The sequence below is a fragment of the Xiphias gladius genome, chromosome 7, assembly GCF_016859285.1.
Source record: "Xiphias gladius isolate SHS-SW01 ecotype Sanya breed wild chromosome 7, ASM1685928v1, whole genome shotgun sequence".
In the NCBI taxonomy this organism is placed as follows: Eukaryota; Metazoa; Chordata; class Actinopteri; order Istiophoriformes; family Xiphiidae; genus Xiphias; species Xiphias gladius.
Genome location: NC_053406.1, coordinates 168,501 through 184,681, shown reverse-complemented (window position 1 = coordinate 184,681; position 16,181 = coordinate 168,501). Strand labels below are relative to the sequence as shown.

The 16,181-nt window shown below is 38.9% G+C and overlaps 1 protein-coding gene across 1 annotated transcript in view; it reads right to left on the bottom strand.

Moving 5' to 3' along the window:
• LOC120792129 (neurofibromin-like) overlaps positions 1–16,181 on the bottom strand; it is a 128,074-nt gene that overhangs the window by 60,640 nt on the left and 51,253 nt on the right. Inside the window, exons 30-33 of the mRNA XM_040131188.1 lie at positions 9,116–9,213; positions 6,265–6,411; positions 5,998–6,144; positions 5,227–5,337 (exon numbers count right to left, since the gene is read on the bottom strand). Coding sequence (XP_039987122.1) covers positions 5,227–5,337; positions 5,998–6,144; positions 6,265–6,411; positions 9,116–9,213 — 503 coding nt within the window. The remainder of the gene's footprint in view (positions 1–5,226; positions 5,338–5,997; positions 6,145–6,264; positions 6,412–9,115; positions 9,214–16,181) is intronic.

The window sequence follows — 16,181 nt, the reverse complement described above, 5'->3', positions numbered from 1 at the left end:
CAGAGTTTAAAGGAAATCCTTATTTATCTTATACTGGCTGTTATGCCGCTCCTCAGTTGAGCCTCTGACTGAAACAGGCAATATTAGCTCTGGGCTCGTTAAGGACCCCTCCCTAAAAGCCCACGTTCTTCTAATTGGCCAAGTTCCGGAAGCCTCATCCAGAGCTGCAGCACCCAGTGCCTGTGAGCACCACCTCATCCTCTTACCAATGTAAAGGTTCTGAGAGCAAACTGTACAACTACTAAGTAACATAACATAGTTGATTGGAAATGGCAACTTCTCCATTCCATCAATACATGTTTGAGCCCGAATCCAATCTGGAATATGAGAGTGGACAGCACGACCAACCGCAGGATAAAAGATGACAGGACGTCTCCATTTGGTAAATATTATACCTATTACTTGCCTATTGTTTAACATAATAGTGGATTTAGTCTTTCATTCACAATCCATACATAAAAATCTTTCTATATGCCTAAATATTCTATTCTATATACTTTTTATACTGGAGCTGTGCTTAGAGTGGATGACCATATAAAAAAAATCCCTGAACTGATGCCAGCTCATCGTGAAAGTACTGTTGGAAACGTATTGTTCAGAGCAGTCTGACGCAAAATTTCCTGTGTCATAGCAAAGGGTCTGAACACTTATGTCAATGTGATATTTCAGATCTTCCTTTTTAATGAATTTGCAATTCAAAAATTCTGTTTTCACTTAGTCATTATGGGGTATTGAATGTAGAGTGATGAGGGAAAAACATTTTTTTTTTTAATTTTAGCATGACACTGTGACATTACAAGATGTGAAGGGGTCTGAATACCTTCCGAATGTACTGAAAATGTGTAGAAGATGAACTGATCTCCAAAAGGCATAAAGTTAAAAATGAAACATTGTTTTCAACATTTTAATCAAGATTAGAGTATTATTTTTGCTTTGTACAAATTTAGAGTGAAAAAAGGAAAGGATCATCATACAAAAGATTGGGCACCAAAAGAGATTTCAGCTCTCAGATAATTTACCAAGGTCTCAGATCTTAAGCAGCTCGTTAGGGCTATGGCTCATTCACAATCATTGTTAGGAAAGGCCAAGTGATCTTAAGCAGCTCGTTAGGGCTATGGCTCATTCACAATCATTGTTAGGAAAGGCCAAGTGATGAAAATTTCAAAGTTTTATAAATAGTAGGGTGGGGATCCAGTTATGGTCTGGAAGACCAAGAAAACTTTCCAAGAGAACCGCTCGTAGGATCGCTAAAAAGGCAAATCAAAACCTCCGTTTGACTGCAAAAGACCTTCAGGAAGATTTAGCAAACTCTGGAGTGGTGGTGTACTGTTCTACTGTGCAGCGACACCTGCTCAAATATGACCTTGATGGAAGGGTCATCAGAAGAAAACCTTTGCTGCGTCCTCACCAAATAATTCAGCATCAGAACATCTAAACAACACAAGTCCTGTTGACTGATGAAGCTAAAATAGAACTTTTTGAACACAATGGGCAAAGGTATTTTTGGAGAAAAAAAGGGCACAGAATTTCATGAAAAGAACAAGTCTCCAACTATTGAGCACAAAGATGGATTGATCTGGGATTGTGTTTAAGCCAGAGGGACAGGGAATATTTCACTGGTAGGGGGAAGAATGGATTCAATTAAATACCACCAAATTCTGGAAGCAAACATCACACTGCTGTAAAAAAGATGAAGATAAAAATAGAAGAGGATGGGTTCTACTACAGGATAATAATCCTAAACACCCCTCAAAATCCACCATGGACTACCTTAAAAGGTGCAAGCTGAAGGTTTTGCCATGGCCCTCACTCAAAAGGCAGTGCATACAAGAAAGCTCAAGAATCTCATAGAACCAGAAGCCTTTTGCAAGGAAGATTGAGTGACACCCCCCCTCCCAAAAGAAAATTGAAAGACTTAGCTGGCTACAAAATTAAAAGCTATGATACACTGTAAAAGATAGAAATGAAACAGTAATCATGCGTAAATGATTAAAGAAATGTGTTTCTTTAATGTTATGCCTTTTGGAAATCAGTTCATCTTCTACTTGCATAGCTATTTACAGTAACAGAAATTTTGATCAGGAGTGCCAAAACATTTTCATGCCACTGTAAGTATTCAATATCCTCTATTCTGAAAAACACCCCCACAGCATGATGCTGCCACCAACATGGTTCACCGTGGTTCATGGTTCACTGTCGGCATAGTCTTGGTCAGTTGATGAGCAGTGCCTGGTTTCCTCGAGAAATGACACTTAGAATTGAGGCCAAAAATTTCAGTCTTTGTTTCATCAGACCAGAGAATCTTGTTTCTCACAGTCTGAGAGTCCTTTAGGTGTTATTTTCGCAAACTCCAAGTAGGCTTTCATGCGTCTTTCACTGAGGAGATACTTCCGTCTTACAACTCTCCCATAAAGCCCAGATCAGTAGAGTGCTGCAGTGATGGTTGTCCTTCTGGAAGTTTTTCCCATCTCCACACAGGATATCTGGAGCTCAGCCAGGTTGACCATCAGGTTCTTGGTCATCTCTCTTACCACGGCCTTTCAACCCTGACTGCTCAGTTTGGCCAGGCAGCCAGCTCTAGGAAGAGTCCTGGTTGTTCCAAACTTATTCCATTTAAGAATTATGGAGGCTACTGTGCTCTTGGGAACCTTCGATGCAGCAGAAATTTTTTGTAGCTTTCCCCACATCTGTGCCTCGACACAATCCCATCTCTGAGCTCTGCAGGCAGTTCCTTCCACCTCATGGCTTGGTTTATGCTCTGATATGCATTGTCAGCTTTGAGACCTTATATAGACAGGTGTGCGCCTTTCCAAATCAACCCAGCCAATGGGGATGCACAAGTCAGTGCATTCTTGGTGCCTGTCCCAAACCCAAATAAATAAGGAGGGTTGTGTCAGGAAGGGCATTCGGTGTAAAACCCATGCCAAATCAAATATGCGGATCATAAATCAGATTTCCATACCAGATCGGTCGAGGCCCAGGTTACCAGCGGCCGCCACCGGTACCACTGGCCACCAGGGTGCTTGTGCAAACTATGCTACTGTTGGGCAGAGGAGGAGGACAGGGGGAAGGCATGTGGGGAGGCAGTTGGAGAGGAGGAAGGGTAGGAATGTGGAGTTGAGAGTTGGAACTTTAAATGTTGGCATTATGACTGGTGAAGGGAGACGGTTGGCTGATATGATGGAGAGAAGGGAGGTAGGTATACTGTGTGTGCAAGAGACCAGGTGGTAGGGAGTATGGCCAGGAGTACTGGAGGTGGGTTCAAACAGTTCTGTCATCGTGTGGATGGGAGGATAAATAGGGTAGGGATAAACCTGAAGGAAGAGTATGTCAAGAGTGTTTTGGCGGTGAATAGAGTGTCGGACAGCGTGATGAGGAAGAAGCTGAAAATCAAAGGTGGGATAATTAATGTTGTCAGCGCATATGCCCCCAAGTTGGGTGTGAGATGGAAGAGAAAGAAGAATTCTGGAGCGAGTGGGGTGAAGTGGTGGAGAGCATAACCAAGTAGGAGTGAGGGGTGGTTGAAGCGGACTTCTATGGGCATATTGGTGAAAGAAACAGATGTGATGAGTAGGTGATGGGTGGTTATAGTGTCAAGGAGAGCAATGTGGAAGGAGAGATGGTGGTGAACTTGGCGAAAAGGACAGAAATGGCTGTGATAAATACGTATTTCAAGAACAGGGAGGAACACAGGATGACGTATAAGAGTGGAGGAAGGTGCACACAGGTGGACTGTAAGAGATTGGAGACTGCAAGATGGTGGCAGGGGAGAATGTAGCAAGGCAGCATCAGATGGTGGTCTGTAGGATGACTTTGGAGATCAGGGAGAGGGAAGAAAGGAGGGAAGAAAGCGAAAGCCGAGTCAAGGATCAAATAATGGAAGTTGAAGAAAGGAAGACTGTTGTTCGGAGTTCAGTGAGGAGTCAAGACAGGCAATGGGTGATAGTAAAGAGTTGCTGGATGGCTGGGCAACTACGGCAGAGGTGGTGAGGGAAACAGCCAGGAGAAGAGTGTCAGGAGTTATTTGCTACAGAAGGGTATCAGCAAGACTGAAGGGTAAGGTTTAAAAGATGGTGGTAAGACCAGCTATGTTTGTATGGTTTGGAGACAGTAGCACTGACAGTTAAAGATGTTAAGATTTTCGTTGGTAGTAACAAGGATGGACAGGATTAGGAATGAGTATATCAGAGGAATGGCTAAAGTTTGACGGTTTGGGGACAAAGCAGGAGAGTTGAGATTGAGATTGTTTGGACATATACGGAGAAGAGATGGTGGGTATATCGGGACAAGGATGCTAAAGATGCAGCTGCTAGGCAAGAGGAAAAGAAGAAGGCCAAAGAGGACCTTTATGGATGTGGTGAGGGAGGGCATGCATGGTGTGACAGAGGAAAATGCAGAGAACAGGAAGAGACCGAAATAGATGTTCCACTGTGGCGACCCCTAACACAACATGTTCAAGTGTCCAAGCACTTACAGTCTGTACTGTAAGTATCAGATCAGACTTGGTATCAAGTGGTCTTTAATATTTTGTCAGGTTCATAATATTTTGAGGGGGTAAATATTAGAAAACACCTTTCAAACTAATGTAAACTAATACAAGAACACTACACCACAGGTTCTTGTATTTATTAGCCCATATTTATAATTGTTTTACTTTACCGATTACAGAGTACCAGGGCGATTGTGTACAAACATGTTGCCTTTCCTGCTTTTAAAAATGTATTTGTATTTTGAGTGCAGACACAAACTTAATTATTAACTGGCCTTGCTGAAGTCCTGAGGAAGAAAAAGCCTCTCTGAGTTCAGAGTCGTCATTAGCTGCTACTACTTAACTGTCTATAAACTTCCGCCCTCTTTCACCTTTAAACAGCAAGTTAACAGTTGTAATGGTTTTGCATATTTTAGCAATATACAACGTATTATGTGCTGTATGCTTTATTTTAGTGCCAGCAATTTTCAACAGTATGCTTGTTTTATCTGTTGTGGCTGATACATGTTTCCATAGGCTGTTATCATCATTCAAACATAAGTGCTGAGTTATGCTAAAACCTCCATTGCTAAAGTTTTCAGAGAAATGCATAAATATGATGAAGCACTGTTTTGTACTACGGAAAACCTGAAGAGCACCAGGTATTAACCAGGTAATAAAGAATAAACCAAGCTAAAAGGTAAAAAAAAGAGCTAAGTTTAACAAACAGAGAAGGAAGATCATTATTCTGGTCCTACCTGCGGGCCACATAGTAAAACACTGGGTTCCCAGTCTTGGAGGTCCCTGCCTGGTAGAAGATGTTGAGGGTCTTTAAGGCTTTGAACTCCTCCTTCTCATGGACCTGGTGCCTGAAGAGCAAACCAAAGAGCTTCCATAATTTAACAAGATTTGTGAGTTAGTGTTCTTGTAACATCAGGTTTTTATTATAGTAAGATTATTTCACATTATGAGATTATATTTACAATCATCCAAATGAGCAAATTTGTCCATAGCATTTGACCAATCTTACCAATTTAAAGTTGATAGATATGCACTTAAGAGCAGTGCTACACCCAGGCAGTGCCTTGCTTAAAGGCAGTCATAACACAAACCAAATTCACTAAACATCACAAAGGGTTTAGTTTGTGAAGGCTGACAAAGTATTATATCTGTTGTTTTCAATTGTGGACAACCATTTGGCATCAACAGAAAGACTAATCGAAGGAACAGTCTAAAAAGAGGAAAGGGTAGTGGAACACTGGAAAAACAGTAGCTACAAAAGCACGTTGGCACTAACTTCAGCAAGAAGTCATGGAGGTTGCTGCTTATAGGAAACTAAAGAGGAAACCGGCCTAAACCCAGGAAGACACTTCGAGATCAAGTCTTAAAACAGTAACAAATGAACATAGATCTTCCATAATCTGTGAGAACACAAACAACAGTATAAATGCATAGACAGCAGCTGTTTCTTTATTGCGAGGAGTGATACAGTTAAGAGACATTATGTTACTGGTTGGTAGGAAACCCACCTGGTCATGAATTCCTCAAATTTGGAGCTAGTTAGGTTGAGACTGGACCAGTGAGTGTCAGCCACAGGTTTGTGTTCAGGAGGTCCAAGGTAGGCTAGCAGGGTCGCCATCTTGTCAAAAGGTCGCCTGCCAACAGCCTTGTGATCCCTGCCAGTGAGATCATATTTCATAATTTCACACAAATAACTGAAGAATTAAAGTTTAGAATAGAGATCATACAGCAGAAAACACTAGTGTTGGGTAATAGGTACAATAACTTATCCTGACCTGTTGCTGGAGAGGTACTGGCCGATCCTCTCCTGGTTGTTCCACAGCAGGCGGTGGAGGGCAAGCACATTACCATCACTAATGAAAGACAGACTGTGGTTGACAGAGTCACTGGGTGGAGAATCAGACGCTATGTCCAAGAAGAACCTGTGTTGGAGAGAGGAGAGTACACACTCAACTTACAGACAGAAGATACACCTGGCAGCTCACTGTGTTTGTTACAGATACTCTGTTGAGTTTGTACACCAGTGACACTTTAGAGCAATGTTGTCGTTAGAAGGGTCTGTTTTTGTTTATCATCTTCTACCAGGAATAGGCCACAGGATGTACCTGTCATAAAGCATTTTAATTTATGATGGTTCAGTACTTTTTGCATAATCCTGCTGACAAATAAACAAACAGACACAGGTGAAAACATAACCTCCTTGGTGGAGCTAATAATAATAATCATTTACTGAAGGCACATCTGGCCCATAGAACACACAATACACAAATACAAACAATACATAGGTACAGACAAGATAAAAGACTCGATACAAACATCATCCAGTGTGCAAACTTACATAGTGGGCACAGTAGGGATTGAATATAGCTGTATCTGAATGAAGCAGTGTGTCAACTATGTGATTTGTAGATGTACTTAAATGTACAAATTTGTAAGACAATTTTCTCATTAAGGCGTCAAAAGTATCTGTATCTGTCACAAAAATCTTGCTGTTACTACATCGGCCACGCAAGGTAAACAATATATGAAACGCATTATCATATGCTACTTGGAATCTGCCCAGAGCATTTTTCATGTATAGGTAGTAGAGAGGCATACAAAACACAGCAGTAGACCCTAAGAAAGGCCTGCTTCACCAGCATTGAGCCTCATCTGATGCTTGCGCAGAAGTGTATTAGCCCCAATGTTAAGGGAAAGAGTCGTGCACTTGATTGAGCTGTCAACACATAAGCTTGTAGTAATCATATGGCCAAGATAGTTAGTAGAATCAACATATTACAAATGACTATTAAACAGTTTGATGGACGGCAATGGTCCAGTAAGTGCAAATCCAGGAGACGGAAAATTTTTAGTTACACTGAATATAATATTGTTTTACTGACCAAAATCTTCACAAATAGAAAGAAGTTGCTGAGGTGCCTTTGCTGAGGGGCAGGTAATGCATGTCATCTGCATAAAACAAATGGTTGATGCGGAACTGCGCAGCGTGAAATCTAACTCCTGACTCACTTAATTTGCAACTCAAATCGTCCACATCTAAATTAAACCCTAATGGCGACAAGCTGGTACCTTGCCACAAACCAATAGTTACTATGAAAAAAAATCAAAAAATATACTATGCGATCGTCCACAAAATTTCTGCAATGTGTACCATGACAGCAATATAATATGTAATACCATTACAGTGGAAGAGCAAAATGAGTACAGCCCTGAATAAAACAATTTTCAATGATTAATTTGGTCAAATGCTTTGGGGTGTCTAGAAAAAAAAAAAACATGGCAGAACTTTGTCTTCTATAATATTGGATTACTTCCTTCAAAACAAAAACACAGCTATCAACTCCATTCAATCAATATGAATTGCTGGAATTCTATCATCGGAGTTACGAACACTTATACAGGAACCTAATCTCTTTCACCAAAGAGCTATTCCCCCATAGGGACGACCCTGAATTAGGCCTTCCTCTGGGTTCATAGTTAAGTTGGGAGCAATGTTAGCTAAGAGAGAGGATTCATTAGGAAGGAGCCAATGCTCTTGCAGAAACGTGGTATCATTTGACTTACATAAATCCTGTATGGACCCGAAAGAGTTTTTCACTAATCCACAGTTGTACAACCTGGTGGGCCGTTTTCTTATTTGCTGTGCTAATAAGGGCCTTAACAACGCCCGCCCTCACCACTTCTGGGCTACTCAGAAAACCATCTGATCTACTTTCCTCGGCCTGCAAGGAACAGACACCGCTTAAGGGACCAGAGACCTTGCTAGATCAACGATGCTCTGTGTGCATAGCTTCTATGTCTTATCTCAACAAATTCAGCTCTTGGAAGCTGAGGGACACATCAAAGGAATCTGCATCCACTGGTGGAACACGCTACAATACTGCCCCAAAACAGGCAAGTCAGCTGGTTAGAGTGACTGTACAACTTTCAATACATGAGTCATGTTTGAAGTGCTCCTGCTGACACCTTGCCTTTTCTTACAGTATATTGCTCAAAGGGTTTACAAACGATGTGAAAAAGCCCCCTTGCCTGCTTCTATCTCATCCTGAAAGTAGTGATTAAACCTGAGCTTGCTTATGATGTCATTCGGCAACACGGCCATTTGTTGACAACAAAGCAGAGTATATCATTTATTATCACCTCCTTTGTATCACCACAGGCCAATGAACAGTTTGCACCATCCTGTGGGGGAGATGATCGCCCAGATGCCGCTTGATGATTGTTACAATTGCAACAATAGGAGAAAATCTCCCTGGCTGAGCCTTGCACTAAGCAACCAACAGTCGTCACAGTTAGCCATAATGACTTCCTCTGGCATCCTCAGGATAACAGAGTCCCAGATGCAGGACTAAGGTATTTTTTTAAGGGTTAATAATGAACTGCTGGTGTGGTTTATTTTTTAATCCAAATAAGCAATGACAAGCTCTAGCTTCAACCGTTTCAAAAGCCAGCATATTTAGTTTGAACCAAAGCAATATTTGTCACCAAACTATAGCTTGGGTAGTTTTCTAACCAAAGTGAAACAAAATGTCCACATTTGTTATATGGGAAGAAAAGTGATTGATGGGGATTTCTGTGTTCACAGACTGAATGAGGTTATTCAGCATCATGCTGAAGGTGTCTTACCTCCTGGCTGAATCAAAGTTGCTCTTCACAAAGTCATTAAAAGGCCTCATGTGTTCTTCTTTTGTAAACAAGACATGGTTGGCAATGCTCTGCAGAATCTGAAGGACAAGACAGAAATAAACAAGCAGATTAAAAACTCCACCTCTGCAGTTACTGACATTACTGAGTCAGTTGATGAACGTTGTCTACTTGTACTCTTTACACTGTGTTTTACTATTAATAAATCCCGTAGTGGCTGCTGTTCAGTAATTTACATGGTCTTGCTTTGAATCACTGACATGTTTGGTGTCACAGTGTCTATGAATGTCATGTCATATTTTGAAAGTGAAAAAGAAATCTTTGAAAGAAGGAAACTCACTGTTTGCAAGCTTGAAATCTAATAAAAATGTTTTAGCAAGACTGAAACTAAGTTTTGAAGACTTGCATAATGTTTTGATAGGCTGAAAATTTTTTTTCCAATATCTGCAAACATTATTTTTTATTTGAGTTTTCCCTCCTTACAAGTGCAGTACTGTTTTTACAGTGTTTCTCAAACACATGTTCAGAGTTTCAAATATGTCTTTGACTTTTGCTGATGTACTTTCGCACTCGCGTTGCTGACTGTTCTTTCAGAGGTGAGTTTACAACACCCACTTTTCAGAGATTTGCACACACAGCTGCGAGCTTGTGAGTCACGTTATTTCTGGCAGCGTTGTCTCGCAGCTCTTGACTGAAGCTCCAAAACAGTCGGTCTGAAGGAAAAAAGCCAGGATCCTGGGGGAACAGGCATTTGCTCTTAACCTATTGTTTGCTCTCTGCTGAAATACAATCCAATCACATGTTTAACAGAGATAGGTGGGATTGACAGACTGGTCCGCTAATGAATGATGCGCACAGGACACGAAAACAGGACGCATGGTTCTATGTACTGTGTGGCTTTCCCCAAACAGTGCCTGTGGATGATTCTTCACTCATTTTTCTTTTACAGACTTTGAAGATGAAATTATGCAAAGGGAAGAAGAGGAAGTGGAACCAGCCCCTGGGACTTTCAAAGTAAACGCACAGCTGCGCCGTCATTTCAGTGAGTTAACTTTAAGTTAAGTGTGTGTTTGTGGTCTTGTTATGTGCATGTTTTTACAGCGTTTGCCTGCCCAACCAATCAGAGTTTAAATTGTTTTCCTGCCCAAAAGCATAGCTACGGTTATATAACTACAGCAGATAGCTGGTGCTTGTTACTTGATTTGGTTGATAGGCAAACTAGGTAGCTAACTGTTGCAGTTGACTTAGCTAACAAACACCTGTGTGCTAATGTTACTTGTTTATTATCACTTTCAGCTCTTCTGCATCTCAGCGGGTATTCGCCAATGTAATGCTGTGTGAAATGTTTCCATTTACAATAGAAGTTAGTTAACCGAGTCATTAAAATCAAAGCTTTGACTGCCGCACAGACGTTGACGTGTATTTTTATTCAATTCAGTTCTTTGTGTTTAAAAATGTGTATGTTACCAGCGTTGTGTGTGAGGATGCAGATCATTCAGACCAAAGAAATGTTCTGATTAGTTTAATAAATTTCCTGTGTCCGTCTGATAGGTGTAGGTCCTCCATGAATAAGGTGATGTCAATGTAAAAAGGTCATCATCATCAACGTGGACTACTGAGGCTGCCTAACGAATGACTGGACCTGGATAACTTGGACAGTGCCAGGCTGAAACTGGCAATCGGTTAACAGACACATAGTACAATGTTTAATTTGGGCAGTAAGATGTTGGTTACTTTAGCTCTGTTGTCTAGCTTATTTGATTTGAAATGAAACCATGACTGAGAGTAAATCACTGACTGGGCTTTGAGCAGTTTGTGTTCACATCCATAGTGTGTGAACTGTGAAGCAACTGTAGCCTCCTTTTTTACATATTCTGCCAATTGTAGGACAGTGCAGACAATACAGTCATACAGACATTACAGTCACAGAGTTTTTTTATGGCCCAGCAGTTGGCTGGTCTTGATAGGCAAGGTCAGTCACCTGTCCTCAGTACAGTTCGGCAAGTATGTCTCACACTAAAAATCAGTACAAAGGCAAAAGGTCAGTTTGCAGTTGAGAACTGGCAGAGCATCAAAATGGGAGATACCACATATCTTCTGATGTTTATGGATCATAGACTTCAGACAGTCAATGAATGAAAAGATTTGGCCCCAAATATTGGACTATATAACTAAAGGTTATTTTAACTGACAGAATTATCTTTGGTCCTCTAAAATTGGCTTCAGGTAAAAACTTAACCTACCGTTCCTACACTGTTCATCTGTGGATATAAACACCCTCAAATTAAAGAGGAAAGATTAAGCTCATAGTCATGGTTTAATTTCAAAGTAAGTGTACTAAAGCACAGGGCAGTCACAACAAAAACAAACAAAAAAAGTGTAACTGTCAAAATATTTTTCTTGCTCAGTTTCAGCAGGGCCTATTAAATACTTTCCTAGTTAAACCTTTGCCAATGAAAAGTTAGGATTACATGTGCGGTTCTAATTTGTTTAGATAGTATGTTGAGTTTTCCATTGAGTTTTCCATGTATGTTTTCCAGGTCTTCTTGCTCCCACAACCACACACAGGCCGCCCACGTCTTGTTCATCTGCCAAGACTGGCAAGATCTAACAGCACTCAGGCCATAGAAGGTACAGTTAGGTCCAGAAGTTTTTGGACAGTGACACAAATTTCGTAATTTTGCCTCTGTACACCACCACAAGGGATTTGAAAAGAGTGAATCAAGATGTGATTGAAGTGTACACTTTCAGCTTTAATTCAAAGTGTTTCACATTACATTACCATAACCATTTAGGAATTACGGCTATTTTTATACATAGTCCCTCATTTTCAGAGGCTCAAAAGTAATTGGACAATTGACTGAGACTCCGTTTCAAAGTCAGGTGTGGCCTGTTCCCTCATTATTTCATGAAAGATTAAGCATATAAAAGGTCTGCAGTTGATACCAAGAGTTGAATTTGTATTTGGTACTTGTTAACGGGAACTCTCAATATGCGGTCCTAAGATGTGTCCATGCAAGTGAAACAGGCCATCATTGGACTGAAAAAACAAAACAAACCTATAAGACAGATAGCAGAAACTTTAGGAGTGGCCAAATCAACAATTTGGTACATTCTTAAAAGAACAATTGCACTGGCGAGCTCAGCAACACCAAAAGGCCTGGAAGACCAAGGAAGACAACTCAAGTGGATGATCGCAAAAATTATTTCCTTGGTGAAGAAAAACCCTTTCACAACATCTAGCCAGGTTGAAAATACTCTCAAGAAGGTAGGCATATCAATGTATCAAAGTCTACAATCAAGACACGCTTTCATGAATGTAAATACAGAGGGTTTAGCACAAGGTGCACACCACTGGTAACATTCAAGAAAAGAAAGGCCAGATTAGATTTTGCCAAAAAACATCTAAAAAAGCCTGCCCAGTTCTGGAACAAGATTCTTTGAACAGATGGAACCAAGATTTACTTGTACTAGAGTGACAGGAAGAGACGAGTATGGAGAGGGAAAGGAACGGCTCATGTTTCAAAGCATACCACGTCATCTATCAAACATGGAGGAGGCAATGTTATGGCATGAGCATGTAAGGCTGCCAATGAAACTGTCATTGGTGTTTATTGATAATGTGACTGCTGGTAAAAGTAACAGGATCAATTTTGAAGTGTATAGGACTATATAATCTGCTCAGATTCAGCCAAGTGCTGCATAAATGATAGGATGGTGCTTCACACTACAGATGGATAATGACCCAAAACATACTGTGAAAGCAACACAAGAGCTTCTCAAAGCAAAGAAATGGAATATTCTCTCTTCAATGGCTAAGTCAGTCACCTGACCTCAACCCAACTGAGAATGCTTTCCAAGCATTGAAAATAATCCTTATATTTATAATTATTTAGGTTTCTCCAATTACTTTTGAGCCTCTGAAAAAGAGGGACTATGTATAAAAATGGCTGTAATTCCTAAATGGTTAATGTGATATTTAAGATGAACGTCTACACTTCATTCACACCTTGATATCTTTGTTTCAAATCCATTGTGGTGGTGTAAAAAGGCAAAATTACAAAAATTGTGTCCTTGTCCAAATAGTTATGGACCTAACTGTATGTGTGCTAAAAGTTTAGTAAAACGGATACACACTGAAGTTATCATCTTACCTAGACATTTGTTTAAAACCTTACAAAAATCTTCTTTCACTGCAAAAGACCAGATCAGAAGTCTTGAAAGGCACCCGGGAAGAATGCGGTGGATCACTTCGGACACATGTGTTGGGGTTTCAACACATGGCTGCTATCCAAGTCTCTGACTTTACCTACCAAGAGACAGCAACCACTTAAATCTAGCTTTCACAGAGAAACATGGTTTGCTCATGAGTGAAAAGAACTAAGACATAAACAATGCTGAGATTACATTCCAAGTTGTTATGAAAAATTAATAATAAATGATTTTATTAATCAGAGATGCAGCAATCCAGAGAGGTCCCATTCAATTTAATACCAAATATCTCATCAAAGTTTTATGTGTAATTTCAATAAAAAGATTGTAAACAGGAAGTAAAAAATCCAAGGCACTTTGAAAAGTTGATTATAAAAAAACTTTGATATTGTTTGATTTAAATACAATTTCTCATGCTAAGATTGTATACTTTGATTTAGTTTTAGATTTGAACACCATTTTTAATTTATGGATGATGACGGGAGTTAATCTATTTGTAGTAAATATATATTATATTAATTCTTCGTGTTTTTTTTGTTGTAACCTCTGCCTCATTCAAAGATAATTAAAAGCAATATTCTGTTTTTAGTTTTTTGTCAGTCATAAATTTCTCCCAGTGTTAATATGCTAAGCACAGATGAGGCTCATTCAACAGTGATTACTTTGTTGTGTATTTTGTTATCTCACCATCCTATAGCTACTTGCAAAGGAAACTGTCCTGAAACAATTGTATAAAATTTGGGGACTTTTGAACAGAAGCCTAATCTGCAACCTTTGATCACTGTAAAGTTTAAAGTTTAATCCCTGCTGAAACTGGGATTTGTTTTGCATAAGCCTGTATTCTTGGTTGCCTTGTCATGAATACAGCATCACTGAATGGGAGTACTTACTGCATATATACATGTTTACTCGTTCGGGTGAAAGATGGTTTATATACAATGTCAGTATGTTATGAAGTAGCTAAACAATCTTCCCTTGATTCTTCAAGATTCATTGCAGTTAGATGTCCTGATACAGGGCTAAGGCTGGCAATATATAGTTTACTGTAAGGGAAACAACGAACAGCCGCCCTAATTTAGACCTGCTTACCCCTCTCTGGGTTTTACCAGGTCCATGTTTCCTTTCCAGTAAATTCTGGCAAATTCAATACCTTCCTAACGGAGCTTGATAAGCATTTTAGAAAGTAACTCTAACATGGAGATCTGAATTAACTAAATATAATTCTGACAACAGGTTTCAAAAGTTAAAAACATTTATTTTCTAATCAAAATTTGTCTCCATAGGCATTATGACTTTTTTCATAATGCCTATGGAGGATCAAAAAGAAGGGGCTAAACACAAGGTATTTCCCCCGTTGTTTCCTATGATTATACATACATTCAAATGTTCACACACACACAGACAGACACACACAGGTACATACATATAAATACATACACATACACATACATACACACACATATATATACATAAATGCACATACATACACATACATATATATATACACATGCACATACATACACATGCATGTATACACACGCGCATACATATACATACATACATACACACATGCATACACATGCATACATACATTCATACACACATACACATACACATACATATATGAATACACACGCACGAACACAAAAACACATATATATATATACACACAAACATATATATATACACACGCGCGCGCACACACATATATATACACATATATGCGCGCGTACAGACATACACATGCGCACACACATACATATATAAACATATACACACGCACGCGCATACATATATACAAACGTGCCCACACACACACGCATACGTATACATACAAATACATACATACAAACATACACATATACACACACGCACACACATATACGTATATATATACACACATATACACACATACATACATACACACATACATATACACACATACATACATACAAACACATACATATATACATATACACATACATACAAACACATAAATTTATACATATACACATACATACATACATATACACATACATACATACACAGATACATACATATATACAAATACACACAGATACATACATATATACAGATATATACACACAAAGATACATACATATATACACACATACATACATATATACACATATATACACACACACACACAAACATATACATACACACACACACACACACACACACAAACATATACATACACACACACACACACACATATAAACATATATATATATATATACATACATACATACATACATACAAACACACACATATACACATGCATACACACATTCATACACAGATACACACATACATGCACAAACACATAATTACACACTCACATACATACTATTATACATACACACATACATATACAGATTTATATACACACACACATATACACACATACATAAACACGAATACACACAAATACACACATACATACACATATAAATATACACACATACATACATACATACATACACATATATACACACACACATAAAAACACATACACATATATACATATACTCATACATACATACATACATACACACACAGGTACATACATATAAATACATACACATACACATATATATATATATATATATATATACATATATATATACATATACATAGATACACATACATACACACATACATACACATACATATACACATGCATATACACATACATATATATATACACATATATACACGAACATATATATATACATATATTTATATATATATACACATATATATACACATTTATATATATATACACATATTTATATATATATACACATATATA